Genomic DNA, 22,276 nt, shown 5'->3' on the forward strand with positions numbered 1-22,276 from the left:
CGGGCATTCAACGTGACGAAACTTTGTTGCTCCTTGCTGAAACAACTCACTGGGCACAGATGTCAGTTCAATATCTAGTTTTGATTTACATTTGGAAGATTTTTCAACTAACATGAATTGAATGTAAAATCAACAAAAAATGTTACCATCTCGTTTGATCCAACCAATCAGTTTTTCACGCCGATTCAACGTCATCACCTCAATTTTTTTGGTGGTTGAAATGAGTTGGAAACAACGTTGATTCCACCAGTTTTGCCAAGTGGGAAGCAAGGTGTTGTAGCAAACGAGCACACATAAAATGCTGAAAGCAAGGTGCAGCACTAGCACACATTGAACAGGTTTGGAACCTCTAACCCTGGCAATTTGGTTGGTAAACTCATGGATACACTCGCAATGGCTGCCTGGTATTGTGATGCAATCATTTCCATGGTAATGTAGAATGTTCATTCAAATGATTGGAATCAACAAACCACAGCATATACTTCATGATTTGACTCCTGCTTTGCTCATAGGTTGAAAATGGGAAGGTAAAGACAACGCAATATTTCCATGCTGAAGCATTAGAAAATAAAAACATTAATGGGACCAGCGCTGTTGCTGGATTCTACAGGATTAGCCTTGAAAACGTGACCAGCGGTCAGAAAATCCAGTAATAACGTGGCTGTAGATTCTTCTATTTTTTCTGAACAGAATGACAGTTATAATATGTGTTCGTTGAGTAGTTAGCTGAAATTCAATACGATTGTGTTTACTTTTCACTTTGATGCTAAACTTTCTGTACTGCTACCATTCACTCCCAGTCATTCTGAATGCAGAAGTTGGTCCCTTGTTAAATAGTGGCACAAAGAGTTCTGGCAGGGTTCCCCAACTGGCGGCCCAACTTGCGGCCCAACTTGCGGCCCAACTTGCGGCCCAACTTGCGGCCCAACTTGCGGCCCAACTGGCTGCCCAACTGGCTGCCCAACTGGCGGCCCAACCGGCTGCCCAACTGGCGGCCCAACTGGCTGCCCAACTAGTGGCCCAACTGGCTGCCCAACTGCTGGCCCAACTGCTGGCCCAACTGCTGGCCCAACTGGCGGCCCAACTGGCGGCCCAACTGGCGGCCCAACTGGCGGCCCAACTGGCGGCCCAAATGGCGGCCCAACTGGCTGCCCAACTGGCTGCCCAACTGGCGGCCCAACTTGCGGCCCAACTAGTGGCCCAACTGGCTGCCCAACTAGTGGCCCAACTGGCTGCCCAACTGGCTGCCCAACTGGCTGCCCAACTAGCGGCCCAACTGGCGGCCCAACCGGCTGCCCAACCGGCGGCCCAACTGGCTGCCCAACTAGTGGCCCAACTGGCTGCCCAACTAGCGGCCCAACTGCTGGCCCAACTGGCGGCCCAACTGGCGGCCCAACTGGCGGCCCAACTGGCGGCCCAACCGGCTGCCCAACTGGCGGCCCAACCGGCTGCCCAACTGGCGGCCCAACCGGCTGCCCAACTAGTGGCCCAACTGGCTGCCCAACTAGCGGCCCAACTGCTGGCCCAACTGGCGGCCCAACTGGCGGCCCAACTGGCGGCCCAACTGGCGGCCCAACTGGCGGCCCAAATGGCGGCCCAACTGGCTGCCCAACTAGTGGCCCAACTGGCCGCCCAACTAGTGGCCCAACTGGCTGCCCAACTGGCGGCCCAACTGGCGGCCCAACTGGCTGCCCAAATGGCGGCCCAAATGGCTGCCCAACTGGCGGCCCAACTGGCGGCCCAACTGGCGGCCCAACTGGCTGCCCAACTAGCGGCCCAACTGGCGGCCCAACTGGCTGCCCAACTAGCGGCCCAACTGGCTGCCCAACTGGTGGCCCAACTGGCTGCCCAACTGGTGGCCCAACTAGTGGCCCAACTGGCTGCCCAACTAGTGGCCCAACTGGCTGCCCAACTGGCGGCCCAACTGGCGGCCCAACTGGCGGCCCAACTGGCTGCCCAACTGGCTGCCCAACTGGCTGCCCAACTGGCTGCCCAACTGGCCGCCCAACTGGCCGCCCAACTAGTGGCCCAACTAGTGGCCCAACTGGCTGCCCAACTGGCGGCCCAACTGGCGGCCCAACTGGCTGCCCAAATGGCGGCCCAACTGGCTGCCCAACTAGTGGCCCAACTGGCCGCCCAACTAGTGGCCCAACTGGCTGCCCAACTGGCGGCCCAACTGGCGGCCCAACTGGCTGCCCAAATGGCGGCCCAAATGGCTGCCCAACTGGCGGCCCAACTGGCGGCCCAACTGGCGGCCCAACTGGCGGCCCAACTGGCTGCCCAACTAGCGGCCCAACTGGCGGCCCAACTGGCTGCCCAACTAGTGGCCCAACTGGCTGCCCAACTGGCTGTCCAACTGGCGGCCCAACTGGCTGCCCAACTGGCGGCCCAAATGGCGGCCCAACTGGCGGCCCAACTGGCGGCCCAACTAGCGGCCCAACTGGCGGCCCAACTGGCTGCCCAACTAGTGGCCCAACTGGCTGCCCAACTAGCGGCCCAACTGGCTGTCCAACTGGCGGCCCAACTGGCTGCCCAACTGGCTGCCCAACTGGCTGCCCAACTAGCGGCCCAACTGGCTGCCCAACTAGCGGCCCAACTGGCTGCCCAACTAGTGGCCCAACTAGTGGCCCAACTGGCTGCCCAACTAGTGGCCCAACTGGCTGCCCAACTGGCTGCCCAACTGGCTGCCCAACTGGCGGCCCAACTGGCGGCCCAACTGGCGGCCCAACTGGCTGCCCAACTGGCGGCCCAACTGGCTGCCCAACTGGCTGCCCAACTGGCGGCCCAACTGGCTGCCCAAATGGCTGCCCAACTGGCTGCCCAACTGGCTGCCCAATTGGCTGCCCAACTGGCGGCCCAACTGGCTGCCGAACTGGTGGTTTTATTTGGCCCCTCGAGTTTTCTGATGGAAAACAATGATATACAGTACCAGACAAAAGTTTGCACACACCTGCTCATTCAAGGGTTTTTCCATCGGGCCTTATTGCTTAATTATAACAGCTGTGCTTACACAGTCTCTGTTATACACACACCAACCACACACCGCACACAGATTACCAGGTGGCGAAAGCCTTTCATCTTCCCGGCCATGTATCAGCTAAAAGTGGATGTGTGTCTGCCACTGCAATAGAGAGAATGTACGTTAGTAGAACAGTTGAGAAGGATGGACATCACAGGAGGTTGGTGGCACCTTCATTTGGGAGGATGGGCTCATGGTAATGGCTGGAGCGGAATATTTGGAATGGTATCAAATATTTCAAACACTTGGTTTCCATATGTCCGACGCCATTCCATTCACTCTGTTCCAGCCATTATTATGAACATCCTCAGCTGCCTCCACTGGTAGACATTACAGCTGCAATAGTACACACATGTCTATCTCTCTCTCTCTCTCTCTCTCTCTCTCTCTCTCTCTCTCTCTCTCTCTCTCTCTCTCTCTCTCTCTCTCTCTCTCTCTCTCTCTCTCTCTCTCTCTCTCTCTCTCTCTCTCTCTCTCTCTCTCTCTCTCTCTCTCTCTCTCTCTCTCTCTCTCTCTCATAGTATAAAGTTGAATGAATGAAAGTAATATGAGCAGTGATGAGTGTGTGAATGAGTTGGTGTGTATGTGGAATATGTGGTACGAGCAGGTGCTCTGACTTGTGTGTCCTCCCTGTGCAGTGACCCTCTCTGCATCCCGTAGTCACACTGGAATTCACATTTTACTCCATGTTATCTGATCGCTCTCCCGGAGGTCGATATGTGTGTGTTTGTGTGTGTGTGTGTGTGAGTGGCACATTTTAGTGATGTTATTTGTGGCCACAAGAGAAAGTTGTGGTTTTAGACCAGGGGTCTCCAACCCTGTTCCTGGAGAGTTACCCTCGTGTAGGTTTTGTTTCCAACCCCAGTTGGAACTAACCTGGTTGAGCTTATCAACCAGCTAATTATTACAAGGTGTGCTACATTAGGGTTGGACTGGAAACGTACAGGACAGTAGTCTCCAGGAACAGGGTTGGAGAGCCCTGTTTTAGACTACAGGTAGCTAGTCTTTCTCGCTGTCTCTGTGTGCACACATACACACAGACACACACACACACAGTCACTGCGCTGGCATGTGGAGTAGAGCAGAAGGGAGGACTGTTTGTGGGCAGTGAGCTGTGCAGTATGAGGAAGAGGAAACACCATCTCACTCTCCTCTCTGTCCTGCCTTTTTCGCTGTGTGTTAGGTTGAATAGTTGTTTTGATGAAATAGCAGATGTTTCTGATGAAATAGCAGATGATTCTGGACTCACTCCCTCAACCCCCTCTTTCTCTGTGTAGGTTGAGCAGACCAGTCGTCCAGACCTGGCCCTGTTCCTCATTAAGTACCTGATGATGCTGGTGGTGGGGATTCCCTCAGTTTTCTGGGTGGGCAGCAAGAAGACCTGCTTCGAATGGGCCAGCTTCCTACACAGACGCAGAAACAAAGAGTAAGCCGGGAGAGAGAAAGGGAGAGAGTGTGTGCTCATGTCTGCGCGTGTATTTTAATGTTTGTGTATTTCTCATTTCAAGCCGGTAATTTCAAAACGTAGTAATGTAGAACCACTCGCTAGCTTGATAAATTGCAGAAAATATTCAAATGAGCAATTTGACCAACATTTTAATGTGGAATGTCATTAAAAGCCTTGTCATTCCCTCCCTCCTGACACACACACTTCCCATAACCCGGTCTCCATGGTGATTAGGCTATTTTCTGTGCCTGTTCTCCCACCCTCAACAACACCCTCCTCCTCCACTCACCCCATCAATCTCTCCTCCCTCCCACTCCTCCATATCTCCATCTCCTCTCTGCAATTCTCTCACCCTTCTACCTTCCCTCTTTCCCTGCCCTCTTCTGTGTATCACTCCCTTTCTTCCCTTCTCTCCACCATCCCTTTTCTTTCGGCTTGCCCTTCTCCCTCCCTCTCTCCTCCTCCTCTCCCCTTCCTCCCTCCCTTCTCCTCTCACTTCATCCTCCCCTCCCTCCCCCCCTTCCACTCATTTTCTGCCATCCCATGCCCCTCCCTCTCTCCTCCTTTCCCTCCCCTTCCACTCACTTCCTACCCTCCCATGCCTCTCTCTTCCCCTCCCTCCCCCTCTCCGTCCCGCCCCCTCTCTCTCCCTCCCTCCCCCTCTCACTCCCTCCCCCTACACCACTTTACCCCTCTCACCCACTTCCTCCTCTCTCCATGCACTCCTCCCTCCACAGTAGTGGGGTGAATGAGAGCAGACAGGTGCTCCAGGAGCCAGACTTTTCCCAGTCTCTACTGAGGGACCCCCACACCCCCATCATCAGGAAATCACGGGGAACCTCCACCCAGGTATGACTGGCACCATGACCTTGTCATAAAACATGGCCCTAACCATAATTCATAATGTAATATAATATGATATCATTAATTGTTTTTCATTCCTAATCCTCCTCCCCCAGGGCACCTCCACCCATGCCTCCTCCACTCACCTGGCCATCCTGGACGAGCCTGACGACCCTAGACATGCCCCTGATGACCGCAGACCAATCCACTCGCTGGGCCACACTTCCTCCACCCGCAGCAAGGCTGGCAGCATGCACAGCAAGACCAGTTACCATGGCAGTCTACATCGCTCCCGAGACGGACGGTAGGAGAGTGAGTGAGAAGGTGGAAAGGAGGGAGAGAGGGTTGGCTATGGATGCCACTATATATGAGCCGTTTTTATAATCAAATATGAATACACGATGAAACTGGATTCAGGCTTTCCAAAGCCTATTGTAGTTATGGCACTTCAAGAGATCCTTTTCTGTAGACAGCTGCTAATCTATCTGTTATTAACAGTTCTATACCTGAGATAAAATCACCTGGCTGTAGATTAGAGAGCACAGCTGGCATACAGGTTGGTGTGGATGTGTGTGTTGTACATAAAGTTGTGAACTACTGAACTAACGTCTCCTCCCCTTCTCTTTCCCCTACGCCCAGCTACACCCCCTGTAGTTACCGAGGCGGCGAGGAGCGCACTCTACCCCCCTACGGCAGCACGCCCCGCCACGACCACAGCCTCCACGGTCTGGAAGCCCAATCACAGCACAGCAGCCAGTGTGATCTCTCCGTGGCCACACCCACCCTTATCACCCAAGGGACGAGCTTCGGCCGTGTCACTAATAATGGTGACAATGGAGCCAGCGCCTGACCGGAAACAGGAAATTATGTCATCACTGCTGAACAGGAAGTTGTCAGTTGTCCCGCTCCCCACCTTCGACATACACACAGGTCCATCCCATTCAGGAGGAATGTGTGAGAGAGGAAGTGGGGCCTTCAGTTTGACTGACAGATGGATCACTCCTGGACAGCTTTTCACAGAGGTTGCTAAGTAGCGAGATGCTAACCCTTAATCAGTCAGTTGGACTTGGATTGGACTCAATCAGTCAGTTGGACTTGGATTGGACTCTCTATAGAGGGAATGGCTTCATGGCCAGAAAGCCAGCCCACTATGAATGAGGGGGAATGTGTGTGTACTCTGATACACACCAAGAGACCCAGAGATGAGCTGATAAGGTCTACTCTGTGTGTGTGTTACAGTGCTCTTTTGCTGTGGTTGTGAAACAAGACTATTATATTTTTTTATACTGTGAAGATTGGCTGTGAGTACTGCTGAAAATATGAGCGTGAGTGTACTTGTAGTGCAGTACTATACTCCCACCTGGTGGAGAGAAACTATAGAAGCTAGGAGAGATCAATGCCTAGGCCCTACTTCCTAGGCACTCCTGTAGGTCAGTAAGGATGAATAGGGTTAAATAATAAGGTCATTTCTTCAACTTGTCTTATGATATGATAGGTGAAAAACATTTGGGGCCGATTGCTTCAGAAGTGCGTAGGGAATAGTTGCTAGGGATCGATTTGGGATTCAGAAAGTTAGGGAAAAAGTTAGGGAAAAATAGGGAAGGACAGATGGAGGTTGGAGTAGTGCTTATTATGCTGCTGCTTCAGAGCTAAGCAGAGAGGGATGTGGGGGATGGGAGGGGGGGTGTATCTGAAGTCTTTGCTATTGACAAGCGCTGTGTGAAACAACAGAGGATCTGTACCCCTAACACTGGAAGGAAGGACTACTGGAAGAATACACTGGGGAGGAGGAGGAATACACTGGGGAGGAGGAGGAATACACTGGGGAGGAGGAATACACTGGGGAGGAGGAGGAATACACTGGGGAGGAGGAGGAATACACTGGGGAGGAGGAGGAATGCACTGTGGAGGAGGAATACACTGGGGAGGAGGAGGAATGCACTGTGGAGGAGGAATGCACTGTGGAGGAGGAATACACTGGGGAGGAGGAGGAATACACTGGGGAGGAGGAGGAATACACTGGAGGAGGAGGAATACACTGGGGAGGAGGAGGAATACACTGGGGAGGAGGAGGAATACACTGGGGAGGAGGAGGAATACACTGGGGAGGAGGAGGAATACACTGGGGAGGAGGAGGAATACACTGGGGAGGAGGAGGTATACACTGGGGAGGAGGAGGAATGCACTGGGGAGGAGGAGGAATACACTGGGGGGAGGAGGAATACACTGGGGGGAGGAGGAATACACTGGGGGGAGGAATACACTGGGGGAGGAGGAATACACTGGGGGGAGGAATACACTGGGGAGGAGGAGGAATACACTAGGGAGGAGGAGGAATACACTGGGGGGGAGGAGGAATACACTGGGGGGAGGAGGAGGAATACACTGGGGGGGAGGAGGAGGAATACACTGGGGGGAGGAGGAGGAATACACTGGGGAGGAGGAAAAAAGGAAAATTGATAATATGGGAAAGATTGTGCTTGTGTTTACTGGTGTTTCTCCTGTCTTTCTGTATCCGTCTCTCACTCACACACATAAAACTGCAGTAGTCTTCTCCATTATGGTCATCAGGTGATTTTCTCACAACCCCTCAAAATCTCTCAGCCTAGCTCACCTCTACCCTCAGCCTTACCTGTGAACAAACACACACGCAAACCTACATACACACACACACTCCAATGTACACTAAACCTTCCCTTGCCTCTAACCCAGCCTACCTCATCAGTCCAGAGGTACCTTAAACCACACCTGCCACTCCTCAGTCACCTCAGACTGCTGCTATTGTGTGTCTTTGTAATACACTGCTGTGTGTGTGTGTGTGTGTGTGTGTGTGTGTGTGTGTGTGTGTGTGTGTGTGTGTGTGTGTGTGTGTGTGTGTGTGTGTGTGTGTGTGTGTGTGTGTGTGTGTGTGTGTGTGTGTGTGTGTGTGTGTGTGTGTGTGTGTCAGGACACTGTCAATCTCCGGAGTTCTTCTTTGGTGTTTTTCCACCTGATGCCTAATACTTTACCCATGATGCTTCACCACACGTCAAAGACGTGTCCACTGGGCACCTCTAGATGCAACACGTTCCTCTCTGTGTCTGCCTGTCTGTAGTGTGTTCCTGAGCAAAGTAGCATATTTTTGCATGTCAAACACCCAAATATCCTTGTTCTGTGCCCGCTTGTGTGATTGACTGTGCTTCTCCCAGTTGCCTCCTCACTCTCACTCATTCCCTTTCGGTCTCTAAAGCTCTCCTGCCTACTGTCATGGTAGAAGTTGCCCTTACCCACAATCATAACCTAAACCCTGGTCCTAGAGTGTCCAGATATTGCATGATTTAATTCCAACTAAGCACCTCAATTATCTGACTACTGGTCTGGTCACCTCATGGAATGTTGAGGGGTTAATTGATCAATATCAATGATTGGCTACATGTAACCTTCATGTCCAAAGCAAATAATCAATTCCTTTTCAATTCCAGTAAATTCAGAAAGTAAACATAATTCCAATTCCAAATTCTCCTAATTGAAAATCATGACAGAGAATTGGAATTTCCGTGTTCTTCCTGAATTGACAGGAATTGACCCCAACCCTGATTCCAAGACCAGGATTTGCTACCTGGGATGAGGGACAATTTGTTCTACTTACTCCTCTTGCTGTAAGTCTATCTCTGTTCTCTCTGTACACATCACAGCTTTCCTAAAAATAAAATAAAAGTTTAACTCTATGGCTAGCTCTGTCTGAATGTCAAGTTGATTTGTAGAGTTATGCAAGAATTCCAATAAAGTTTTTGTATGAAACGTGTTTGCGATGTTGGGGTGTGTTTTGGTTAATCTTTGTGTGGTTATGTATACAACACTGCTGGGCCATCTCTCTCTCTTGTAAATATTGGACCGTGAAGTCAAGATATTTTGGGCTCTATACCTAAGCACCTTTTGATTTAATATGTCAACAAGAAACAAATGAAGCCTACAGGATGTCAGTTAGTCAAAACCAAAGAAACTCCAGTCCAGGTGGTGGCGGTAATGCATCACAAGCCATGCCAACCGACATGATTATCCACAAAGAAACATCGTTTCGGAGCATGCTATTAATTTCGTGGCCTAGTCAAAAAGGTTCCAAACTTTAATTTGCCTAGCATTTCGCACCTAATAATAACATAACTACTGTAGCTGCAAACGTGAAACGACCCTACAAAAAAAGGACACAGCTAATTCAATATCATGGTAAGCAAACAGCATATTTGCACATGGACGCTCTAGTCTAGAGCGCCTGGTTAAATTGTGTTTACGAGCATTTTGTCCAAATGGGCAAACTAGTGAGATGTGTGATACTTGAAAAAATAGGAAGTTTGCTTCTTTTACTATCATCCTAAATTAAGATATTTAATTATTTTGCCGTCTAATGCATATTACGCTACTTTCCATGATGTGGACACTGTTACATTACACATGGATGTTTCGACCACATCGAATTGGGGGGTATTAACCGAATTACACCCGTTTTACCTCAGATTGGTGATGTTACTATTCAAGTTTATTTAATACGATGCCAAAATATAAATTGCCTAAAAACAGTATCTTTGTTTTTGTACTGTCTACTTTGTCATAAGCACTGGGGGGTCACAGCTCTCAAACCCAAATTTTTCATACATAGGGTTTTCTGTGGTTACATTCGCCCATGGTTGGCTCCATGAGAACTACAATTCCGAAACTGTGTTTTTAAAGTTTAGAAACGTCAATTATTGCTTTCAAACCGATTTCCTAAACATATGCTGATTTCCACCTTATCTTTCATATCAGTGAGGTAGGTGGTAATTAACACAGGTGGCCACCTAGGTCTTCCCTAAACAAGCGATGTAACATGGCCGTGTGGAACAACTAACCCTGTAAAGGTGTGTAGTAATTTAACATGTTTTATTGTTATTATTTCTCGCTGAATGAAATCGTATTTATGTTTCTAAAACCGTAAGGCAAGCGATGTGTTAACGTTGACGAGCGTCAAAAAGTCACTGTCACTGGCCACACATCAATAGACTGATTTTTAAAGTCAAACTATCACTTAAAAGCAACCAGCCCTTGTCACTGTTGATTGGCAGGTCGTTGTGTGTTCCATTTTCCTTGATTGCAGCCTCCCGAAATCAACATCTGCCATTCCAAAATATTGATAGAAGCCTTGTACAAATGCTCATCTAACCAACCATGTAGAGGCTATTGCAAGTTTCCATGTGGCCTTTGAATAGTGTTGAAACAGTGCTACACCCCTGTTTTGTCATTTGTTACAAAAAATACATTTACACATGCATGTTATTCAATCATTGCACCCACACTACTCTTATGCATTGCCAGGCGCTAAAATAGAAGTTGCTTCTATTTGAACGCAATGCAAGACCTACCTCTCCTCATTGGCTTATACCCACGTGGGTTTTTGAAAGATGAACTGAGGACCTTATTATGAAAGTGTGTTGCTAATCATCATATAAAGTCCAAAGAAGAAAAGGCCTGGAAGGAGGAGAGATGACTATAAACGTTTCTGTTGATTGTTTTATGTGTGGATTAATTGTCGGAGTAGTGGACTTTGCATTTCAGGTACAATAACTCTGTTTATATTCCTGGCAAATTAGCTAGCAACAGCACGCTAGCTTGCTAAATTGCCATACATGTTTAATGCTTTTCGACCTGTCCCCAAATTAATATAATTGGTTTTGATATTTCAACCGGTGTGTTGTGGGGAGACAAATCAATTTGCGCATGATGGCGGGATGGGCATGGTGTTACATTTACGGTGTTGGCGACCCACTTGAATCAAAATGCAGCACTTCAAATGTCTTCTACAAGTTGTCCTCTAACCAGTGACGTATACATTATTCCCAGGTTCCGTGTGGTTTTTGAGCTGTGTTAACAGGATGTGCAATTGATTTCAAAGTGATACTTGATAGTAGTGATTGACAAAGCAGTGTTTCTTTCTGTTTTGCTGTGTGTGCAGTTTAATGAAAAGCTTCTCGTAAAAAAAATACAAGTAATATGATTAGTTGCACATGTACATTACCAGTCAAAAGTTTGGACACACACATTCTTTTTTACTGTTTTCTACATTGTAGAATGATAGTGAAAACATCAAAACTATGAAATAACATATGGAATCATGTAGTAATGTCAACTGGTAGCAGCATCCTTTTCAATTAAGACCCAGAGTTATCCCCCCCATTTTTACACTGCTGCTACTGTTTATCTATGCATCATCACTTCACCTCTACCTACATGTACATCTTACCTCAACTAACCTTATTTGTTGTTTTTCTATTTATTTTATTTTTTATTGAGTAAATACTTTAACACTTATTTTTGTCTTAACTGCATTGTTGGTTAAGGGCTTGTAAGTAAGCATTTCACTGTAAGGTCTACCTACACCTGTTGTATTCGGCGCATGTGACAAATAAAATTTACATTTTTGATTTGATATACCAGAAGTCACCAAAACGGGTTTGCCCTGCCTTAACATAGGCCGAATTGTAGCTTGCTGGTTGATTTTAACAGGAATGTTACCAAGCGAAGCTTGTCCTGGGAGGCTTCCTCCAACAGCCCATAAAGAAAAGATAGCTAGCTAGTGCACTCTTTTGCAGGAATATGATAGCTACTTTTCACCAATGCAAAGACCTTGTTGGGTTTGCTAGTTTATCCTCTTCATGTGTGTGTCATTTCCCAAAGATAAGACTTGGGTTGTTCTTGAATTGTGGTGGAATTTGCACCTGTCGCACTTGCAACCATGTAAAACACTTTAAAATGACTAACTGTTACAGAACATAAATGTTTTTGTTGATAATGAACTTTTCATCAATGATGTTCAGGCATTTTACTAAGGGTACAGTTGGCTTGTCCCAGTAGTTGTAGTGACATGATTTAGGGATATATCTATTATTTTGAATGCTAGAATGTAAACCAGTATTTAAATAAATGAAAACAAAGTCTATTCCAAATACCTAATTTAATTTATTACAAAATATAATATGTCCCTTAGTTTGTCACTGGTGTTTCTGCCTTAAATCTCTCTTTACAAAGAAGGATCCTGAGTATTAACTCCATCGGGAGAGGGGTCTAGAAAAAAATACGATAATCACATCCTTTTATGTCATAAATTTGATAATTCCATTGACAATTTGGTGTCTAACCAAAGTGTCAATTGGTGTTACTCAATGTAAATGAAATGACATTGTGATAAAAGTTACTAATCATATTACTTTAGTTATTGTTCTTTAAAGGTGTAATGACCTTCGATTTGAGGATCTCTGGTCCCCATAAAATGTGTTTTTTAATTGACCTAAAATGTATTACTACCTTGCTGGTGGCACAATGTTGTCATAAAGGTAAAATATTTGGTCATTAAGCTGCCATATTAGTTGATGTACATTTTTCCAAAATGCCATGCCCAAATGCCACCGCAATTCAATAACGTCCCACTTGCTACACCTTTTCAGAAATCTAGTGTTTGTTCTATACAGATATTGAACTTGACAAGCCTACATAATATCTGTTGTTATTATTCTAGGATTGTGAGGACAGTGCCAGCCTGTCTCTTCCCTACCAACCTGATCCTGAACCTACGGTCACACTGGGTCCTGACTGTAACAGTGGCGCTCAGTGCACGTTGCCGCCTCTTGCACTGCTGCTGGAAGACTGCATTAACCTGCTGGGGCCAAATGCAGAGTCTATGAAACTCGAGGAGGTAGTGTAGTAAGCATACATCACAAAATTATGTAGTTCATCAATGTATATTGTTCCATTTGACACCACCTACAGTGTCTGTTTATGTTGTCTTTTATTTTAGGATTGTGAGGACATTCCCGGCCTGTCTCTTCCCCACCAACCTGATCCCAATTCGCCCCTCAAGAGGGTGACCGTACTGCTGAAGGACTGCAGGAAATTACTGAGTCCTGGCTGTAACAGTGGAGCTCGGAGGATACTGCTGCCTCTCAAGAGAGTTCGAGTACAGCTGGAGGACTGCAGGAAGAAGCTGGGGCCAAATGCACAATCTATACAAGTTGAGGTTGTTGATAGCAGAGGTTCAACTCATCCAGGTAATTGATCAAATTTAGTAAACCTATAAGCATTTATTAATATTACTTTCCTCTAATCGGCACATAAGACGTGTCTTCCTGTGTTTCTAGACTGACTTGTTGACACTTTTGTTGGTTTGTTTGGTTGGAAAGTCAATGACTTCGACTTCCCCATGATCTTTGATCTCAGATTTTATGTGGCCCAGAGGGTGACATTTTCCTCACAAAACAGCACTGAACTGTGGAAGACCACATCACAATACTCTGCAGTGTGGTAAAGTTAGTAATACATTTTTAAAAAAATTCAAACTCTAGTTGCAGTATTAAATTACTGCCTTATGTACTGTCTTGACTTGTGTCAAAATGCTTTTTATGCATGGGACAAATGTCACCATGGTCCTTTCTAATTATTTTAAATGTTGTTCAATGCTTATCTTGTCTGGCTTGTTATTACTGTGATCTTGTTGAAATTATTTAAGTGATTTAGTTGAATCTGATTTAGTTTAGTTAATCATAGTGAATGTGTTTTTGGATAAACCGACAGACCTATGTGTTTAATTTAGATGTAAAATAAAAGATTTCCACGAAAGTGTAAAACTCTTTTCCTCATCCCTGATTTTCAGTTTGATTTGTTTTATTAGAAACAGTGATATACATCTGCCATCACTTCAAAGACTTCCATGAATACATCCATCAATATATTCAGTCACAACCTCCTGAAGCAAAGGCTCCTAGATATATCATATTCAAATTCCACATGAACATAATTGAATTTAAGTGATTCTTGTGGAAAAAATAAGCAACAAAGTTAAACTAATTTGATTTAAGAGTAATTGTCAGACTGAATAAATGTAATCCCCCTTATTATTCAAAGGTCAACATTTAAACTATTTTGAGAATTTGCTATGATCTGACTGAGCCTCAAAGCTCAATGGAATCAGTATTTGTGTTCTATCCTGGCCACAGAAAAGAATGTCAGGAGGTACACTAGGAGGAGTTTCCTGTTGAAAGTGTGAGATGTAGATGGAGCACTTCTCATGTCTCAGGGTCTGGTCAGACTACAGCACCCTGTGTCTCTCCAGGGCTTCTCCTGGATCTTCTTTGGTCTCTGAACTTCTCCCAGCCTCAGCTATAGAACTCAGAGAGAGAGTTCTAGACCTTGGATGGGGTTCTATAACTCTGACCCAAACGCAGAGCGGTGTTCAGATGCTGTGGGTGATGTCAGGGAGCCGTATGCAGAGCTTCTCCGAGACTGCTCAGAAATGTCATCTCCACTCACAGTGGAACAAAACAATGTGGCGGTTTACATGTTTCTCAACGAATGGGAGCTGGGCAATTGACTACTAAGAATATATATTCTGCTCCAGGGTTAGTCAGAACTGTAACACTCACTGTTTGGATCAAATATATCTTTGCTCCTTGCTCTCAACTTCTTTAGACCCTAGTCTCTGCTTCCTGTGGGTCCTGAGCTGGTCTGACTGTGGTGGATCTATAGGAAAACAACTGGTCTGATTCTTAAATACGTTTTCAGAATGTCTGATCATTTTCTTGCCTTTGTATCTGGATTTCATATCTTAGACCCACTTTTGCAAAACTTGAAATACAATAATGTATTTAGACATCTTACCTTTTTCCACATTTGGTTACATTACAGCCTTATACTAAAATGTATTAAATATATTTTTTCCCTTGGTCAATATACGCACAATACCTGATAATAACAAAACGTTTAATTAAAATAAAACATTTTTAAAAACTAACAAACGTTTACATAAGTATTCAGACCCTTTACTCAGTACTTTGTTGACGCACCTTTGGCAACTATTACCACATCGAGTCTTCTTGTGTATGGCGCTACAAGTTTGGCACACCTGTGTTTGGGGAGTTTCTCCCATTATTCTCTGCAGATCCTCTCAAGCTCTGTCGGATGGATGGGGAGCATTGCTGCACAGATATTTTCAGGTCTCTGAAGAGATGTTAGATCGGGTTCAAGTCCGGGCTCTGGCTGGGCCACTCAAGGACATTCAGACACTTATCTGAAGCCACTTCTGCGTTGTCTTGGCTGTGTGCCACCTCCCCCCCGTCAAGAATGTCTCTGTAATAATAATAATAATATATGCCATTTAGCAGACGCTTTTATCCAAAGCGACTTACAGTCATGTGTGCATACATTCTACGTATGGGTGGTCCCGGGGATCGAACCCACTACCCTGGCGTTACAAGCGCCATGCTCTACCAACTGAGCTACAGAAGGACCACTGTACTTTGCTACATTCATCTTTCCATCGATCCTGACTAGTCTCCCAGTCCCTGCCGCTGAAAAACATCCCCACAGCATGATTCTGCCACCACCATGCTTCACCTTAGGGATGGTACCAGGTTTCCTCCAGATGTGATGCTTGGAATTCAGGCCAAAGAGTTACATCTTGGTTTCATCAGACCAGAGAATCTTGTTTCTCATGGTCAAAGAGTCCTTTAGGTGCCTTTTGGCAAACTCCAAGTGGATGGACTCTAAACAAGTTGAAGAAACATCTCAAGGATGATCTGTGTAAACTGGATGCACCTGTGGTAAATTCAATTGATTGGACATGATTTGGAAAGGCACAGCTGCCTATATAAGGTCCCACAGATTATATTTATTATGGATCCAAGGCGGCAGCTACTCTTCCTGGGGTCCAGCAACATTAAGGCAATTTAAAAACATTACAAAACATTTTCACAACACAGTGTTCTCTCAGGCACCTACTTCAACCACTACCCCATATCTACAGTACAAAATACATGTGTATGGTGCTTATGTTATCGTGTGTGTGTATGCATGTCTGTGCCTATGTTTGTGCTGCTTCACAGTCCCTGCTGTTCCATAAGGTGTATTTTTATGTTTTTTTTTAAATAAATAACATTTGACTGCTTTCATCAGTTACTTGATGTGGAATTGAGGTCCATGGAGTCATGGCTCTATGTAGTACTGTGTGCCTCCCATAATCTCTTCTGGACTTGGGGACTGTGAAGAGACTTCTTACGGCATGTCTTGTGGGGTATGCATGGGTGTCTGAGCTGTAGTTCAAACAGACAGCTCGGTGCATTCAATATGTTTAATTCAACATTGCATTCAACCTCTCATAAATACAAGTAGTGATGAAGTCAATCTCTCCTCTACTTTGAGCAAGGAGAGATTAAAATGCATATTATTAATATTAGTTCTCTGTACATCCAAGGGCCAGCTGTGCTGCCCTGTTCTGAGCCAATTGCAATTTTCCCCAGTCCCTTTATGTGGCACCCGACCACACGACTAAACAGTAGTCAAGTTGTGACAAAACTAGGTCCTGTAGGACCTGCCTTGTTGATAGTGCTGTCAAGAAGATAGAGCAGTGCTTTATCATGGACATACTTCTCCCCATCTTAGCTACTGTTGTATCAATATGTTTTGACCATGACCGTTTACAATCCAGGGTTACTCCAAGCAGTTAATTCACCTCAACTTGCTCAATTTCCACATGATTTATTGCAGGACTTAGTTGGGGTTTAGTGAATGATTTGTCCCAGATACAATGCTTTTAGTTTTAGTCCTAAATATGTCTAACTTATTCCTTGCCAACCACTCTAAAACTAACTGCAGCTCTATAAGAGTCATTTCAGGCGCTATAGTAGCTGACATGTATGGTGTTGAGGCATACGCATGCATAGACATACTGGCTTTACTCAAAGTCAGTGGCATTTCATTAGTAAAGATTGAAAAAATTAAGGGGCCTAGACAGCTTCCCTGGGGAAATCCTGATTATGTTGGAGAGGCTTTCATTAAAGAACACCGTGTTCTGTTAGACAGGTAGCTCTTTATCCACAATATAGCAGGGGGTGTAAAGCCATAACACACATGTTGTTCCAGCAGCAGACTATGATTGATAATGTCAAAGCCGCACTGAAGTCTAAAAAAACAGCCCCTCCCCCCCCCAATATTTTTATTGTCAATTTCTTTCAACCAATCACTCAGTTGTGTAAGTGCTGTGCTTGTTGAATGTCCTTCCCTATAAGCATGCTGAAAGTTTTATCAATTTGTTTACTGTAAAGTAGCATTGTATCTGGTCAAACACCATTTTTTTTTTTTTTTTTTTTTACTATGGGACAGTAACAGGCTGACTTTTTCTTCCCTCCAAGTCTGGGGGCACACATCAAATCAAATCAAATGTTATTTGTCACATACACATGGTTAGCAGATGTTAATGCGAGTGTAGCGAAATGTTTGTGCTTCTAGTTCCGACAATGCAGTGATAACCAACAAGTAATCTAACTAACAATTCCAAAACTACTGTCTTATACACAGTGTAAGGGAATAAAGAATATGTACATAAGGATATATGAATGAGTGATGGTACAGAGCAGCATACAGTAGATGATATCGAGTACAGTATATACATGTGAGATGAGTATGTAGACAAAGTAAACAAAGTGGCATAGTTATAAAGTGGCTAGTGATACATGTATTACATAAGGATGCAGTCGATGATGTAGAGTACAGTATATACGTATGCATATGAGATGAATAATGTAGGGTAAGTAACATTATATAAGGTAGCATTGTTTAAAGTGGCTAGTGATATATTTACATAATTTCCCATCAATTCCCATTATTAAAGTGACTGGAGTTGGGTCAGTGTCAATGACAGTGTGTTGGCAGCAGCCACTCAATGTTAGTGGTGGCTGTTTAACAGTCTGATGGCCTTGAGATAGAAGCTGTTTTTCAGTCTCTCGGTCCCAGCTTTGACGCACCTGTACTGACCTTGCCTTTTGGATGATAGCGGGGTGAACAGGCAGTGGTTCGGGTGGTTGATGTCCTTGATGATCTTTATGTCCTTCCTGTAACATCGGGTGGTGTAGGTGTCCTGGAGGGCAGGTAGTTTGCCCCCGGTGATGCGTTGTGCAGACCTCACTACCCTCTGGAGAGCCTTACGGTTGAGGGCTGAGCAGTTGCCGTACCAGGCGGTGATCCAGCCCGCCAGGATGCTCTCGATTGTGCATCTGTAGAAGTTTGTGAGTGCTTTTGGTGACAAGCCGAATTTCTTCAGCCTCCTGAGGTTGAAGAGGCGCTGCTGCGCCTTCTTCACGACGCTGTCAGTGTGAGTGGACCAATTCAGTTGGTCTGTGATGTGTATGCCGAGGAACTTAAAACTTGCTACACTCTCCACTACTGTTCCATCGATGTGGATAGGGGGGTGTTCCCTCTGCTGTTTCCTGAAGTCCACAATCATCTTAGTTTTGTTGACGTTGAGTGTGAGGTTATTTTCCTGACACCACACTCCGAGGGCCCTCACCTCCTCCCTGTAGGCCGTCTCGTCGTTGTTGGTAATCAAGCCTACCACTGTTGTGTCGTCCGCAAACTTGATGATTGAATTGGAGGCGTGCGTGGCCACGCAGTCGTGGGTGAACAGGGAGTACAGGAGAGGGCTCAGAACGCACCCTTGTGGGGCCCCCGTGTTGAGGATCAGCGGGGAGGAGATGTTGTTGCCTACCCTCACCACCTGGGGGCGGCCCGTCAGGAAGTCCAGTACCCAGTTGCACAGGGCGGGGTCGAGACCCAGGGTCTCGAGCTTGATGACGAGCTTGGAGGGTACTATGGTGTTGAATGCCGAGCTGTAGTCGATGAACAGCATTCTCACATAGGTATTCCTCTTGTCCAGGTGGGTTAGGGCAGTGTGGTCGAGATTGCATCGTCTGTGGACCTATTTGGGCGGTAAGCAAATTGGAGTGGGTCTAAGGTGTCAGGTAGGGTGGAGGTGATATGGTCCTTGACTAGTCTCTCAAAGCACTTCATGATGACGGAAGTGAGTGCTACGGGGCGGTAGTCGTTTAGCTCAGTTACCTTAGCTTTCTTGGGAACAGGAACAATGGTGGCCCTCTTGAAGCATGTGGGAACAGCAGACTGGTATAGGGATTGATTGAATATGTCCGTAAACACACCGGCCAGCTGGTTAGCGCATGCTCTGAGGGCGCGGCTGGGGATGCCGTCTGGGTCTGCAGCCTTGCGAGGGTTAACACGTTTAAATGTCTTACTCACCTCGGCTGCAGTGAAGGAGAGACCGCATGTTTTCGTTGCAGGCCGTGTCAGTGGCACTGTATTGTCCTCAAAGCGGGCAAAAAAGTTACACACTTTCTAGTAGGCTTATTATTGTTTTAAATTGAAAATAGTGCAACTCCTATTTGCCATATTATCCTCAGTAATTTTCCCTCCAAGTTGTCAGACTCCAGTGGCTTGTCATTGTTGATAGACAACAATAATTGTTTCACCTCTTCCACACTCACTTTACGGAATTCAACATTACAATGTTTGACTTTAATTCATTTGGTCAGATATACTTGGATGTGTAGTGTCACCGTTTGTTGCTGGCATGTCATGCCTAAGTTTGCTTATCTTGCAAATGAAATAATCATTAAAGTAGTTTGCAATATCAGTTGGTTTTGTGATGAATGAGCCATTTGATTCAATTAATGATGTAGCTGAGTTAGCTTTTTCCCCCAAAAATGTCATTAAGGTGCTCCAAAGCTTTTAACTATCATTCTTCATGTCATTTATCTTTGTTTCATAGTGTAGTTTATTCTTCTTTTTATTCACATAATTTGTCAATTTGCCATACGTTTGCCAATTGGCTGTGCTCCCAGACTTATTTGCCATTCCTTGTGCCTCATCCCTCACAACCATAACATTGTTAAATTACTCATCAATCCACTGGGATTTTACAGTTTTTAGAGTAATTTTCTTAATGGGTGTGTGCTTATTAGTAACTGGAATAAGCCATTTAAATGTGCCAAGTGCAACATCTGTTTTCTCATTACACACCATGGACCAACAAATATTCTTTACATTAACAAAATAGGAATCACTACAAAACATATTGTATGTCCTCTCATACACAATATCAGGCCTAGACTTTGGAACTTTGGTTTTCCTAGGTACAGCTCCTATATTGTGATCAATACATCCGATGGATCTGGATACTGCTTTCAAGCTCATTTCTGTAGCATTAGTAAAGATGTGATCAATACATGTTGATTTCATTCCTGTGCTGTTTGTAACTACCCTGGTGGGTTGATTGATAACCTGAACCATGTTGCAGGCACTGGTTAGTTTGAAGTTTTTTCTTGAGTGGAAAGCCAGTCTATTTAAATCACCCAGAAAATCTACCTCTGTTAATATTGCATACATTATCAAGCATTTCACACGTTATCCAGATACTGACTGTTAGCAGTTGGTCTCTTGCCGCTTCCCACAAGAATGGGCTTTAGATGAGGCAGATGAACCTGTAGCCATATTACTTCAACAGCATTTAACATGAGGTCATCTCAAATCTTTGTATTTTAAATTTATTTAACCTTTATTTAACTAGGCAAGTCAGTTAAGAACAAATTCTTATTTACAATGACAGCCTATCCCTGGCCAAACCCGGACGACGCTGGGTAAATTGTGCTCCACCCTATGGGTTTCCCAATCACGGCTGGTTGTGATACAGCCTGGAATTGAACCAGGGTGTCTGTAGTGACGCCTCAAGCACTGAGATGCAGTGCCTTAGACCGCTGCACCACTCGGGAGCCCCTTCACAGGAATGTGGTTCTGATTATGAACAGCAACACCTCCACCATTGGTATTTCATGTAAATGTTATAACCTTGTATTGCTACAACTCTATCATCAAATGTATTATCTAAGCGATTTTCAGATATAGTCAGATTATGAATGTCACCTGTAACTAGCAAATGATTGATTTCATGAACCTTGTTTCTTAAGCTATATATGTTAACGTGGGCTGTTTTGAGCACTTTTCTTCTGGGATGCTTACTTGTTTTCATTGCTTTACTGGGAAGCTTAGCAGAAGTAGATATGTCCATGTTATTTATGTTAGTGCAGGGTGAGCTGCAGACAGTGGACTTCCTTCAAGGGCACACCGCCTCAGTGCTAACAGTATACATCTGGTTCATAGGCACATGATTACTGCATACAATAGCTGTAGGATCAGCAGAGGCATTCAGGACAGTTAGAGAGACATCAATTAGGTTACCTTTATTGTGTCTACCAACAATCCTGGTGTAATGTATATTTGCCACTATGGTAGGGATTAGCTGATCTGGGCTTGGGTCATTGTTTGAATGTGGCAGGGTAGAGTGTTGGACTAGTACCCGGAAGGTTGCAAGTTCAAACAAGGTACAAATCTGTCGTTCTGCCCCTGAACAGGCAGTTAACCCACTGTTCCTAGGCCGTCATTGAAAATAAGAATTTGTTCTTAACTGACTTGCCTAGTTAAATAAAGGTAAAATAAACATTTTAAATTGTTTGAACGCAGCCTTATACTGCTGTGAAAGGATCCAGGAACTCAAATGAATTGGTTGGATCCCATCCTTATATAACGTGTATTGTTTCTAAAAAGTATCAATTGTCAACAAAAGTTACATTCATTGAGCTGCAAGAATCACGTAGCCAATTGTGAAGAGTTTAAATCCTGCTAAAGTGTTAAATGCCATGATTCAGAGAGGGCACAGGGGCCAGATATGATGGGTATCTGGAAGAGTCAATCAGCTCTTTAAAATCCAGTTTCAACTGTTCAGTGCTACCCTTCATAACATCATTAAAACCCACATGGACCACAATAGAATCTATTTCCATGTTCGGATATACTACATTCGGGAGCAGCTTCGTAATGTAATTTACTCAAGCTCGGGGATAGGACGTTTCTGCAACAGGAAGGTCACATTTTTTACCATGGAGCTGGCCAAAATCACGGCTGGTGAGAAGGATGAGGAAATCCGTCCACTTACACACTTCCCAAAATTCAGAAAATCCTTTACGGATGGGCTAGAGGCAGGATGCCTTGAGCCCGTTACGCCTGGTGCAAAGTTGACAGTGCAGGTCAGAGCAAAAGCCAAGAAGGAATTGTCCATAGAGGTCAGA

The 22,276-nt window shown here is 45.3% G+C and overlaps 1 protein-coding gene across 3 annotated transcripts in view; it reads left to right on the forward strand.

Moving 5' to 3' along the window:
* LOC124002285 (frizzled-3-like) overlaps positions 1-6,989 on the forward strand; it is a 47,155-nt gene extending 40,166 nt beyond the window's left edge. For 2 of the 3 annotated variants that reach the window (XM_046309659.1, XM_046309660.1), the window contains 4 exons: positions 4,297-4,445; positions 5,204-5,315; positions 5,426-5,613; positions 5,949-6,989. In XM_046309659.1, coding sequence (XP_046165615.1) covers positions 4,297-4,445; positions 5,204-5,315; positions 5,426-5,613; positions 5,949-6,159 — 660 coding nt within the window. In that variant the 3' untranslated portion in view covers positions 6,160-6,989. Of the gene's footprint in view, positions 1-4,296; positions 4,446-5,203; positions 5,316-5,425; positions 5,622-5,948 lie in introns of all 3 variants that reach the window. The other variant, XM_046309661.1, reaches the window with a different exon arrangement.
* Positions 6,990-22,276: the final 15,287 nt, after the last annotated feature.

The sequence above is a fragment of the Oncorhynchus gorbuscha genome, linkage group LG17 (assembly GCF_021184085.1).
Source record: "Oncorhynchus gorbuscha isolate QuinsamMale2020 ecotype Even-year linkage group LG17, OgorEven_v1.0, whole genome shotgun sequence".
Taxonomy (NCBI): Eukaryota; Metazoa; Chordata; class Actinopteri; order Salmoniformes; family Salmonidae; genus Oncorhynchus; species Oncorhynchus gorbuscha.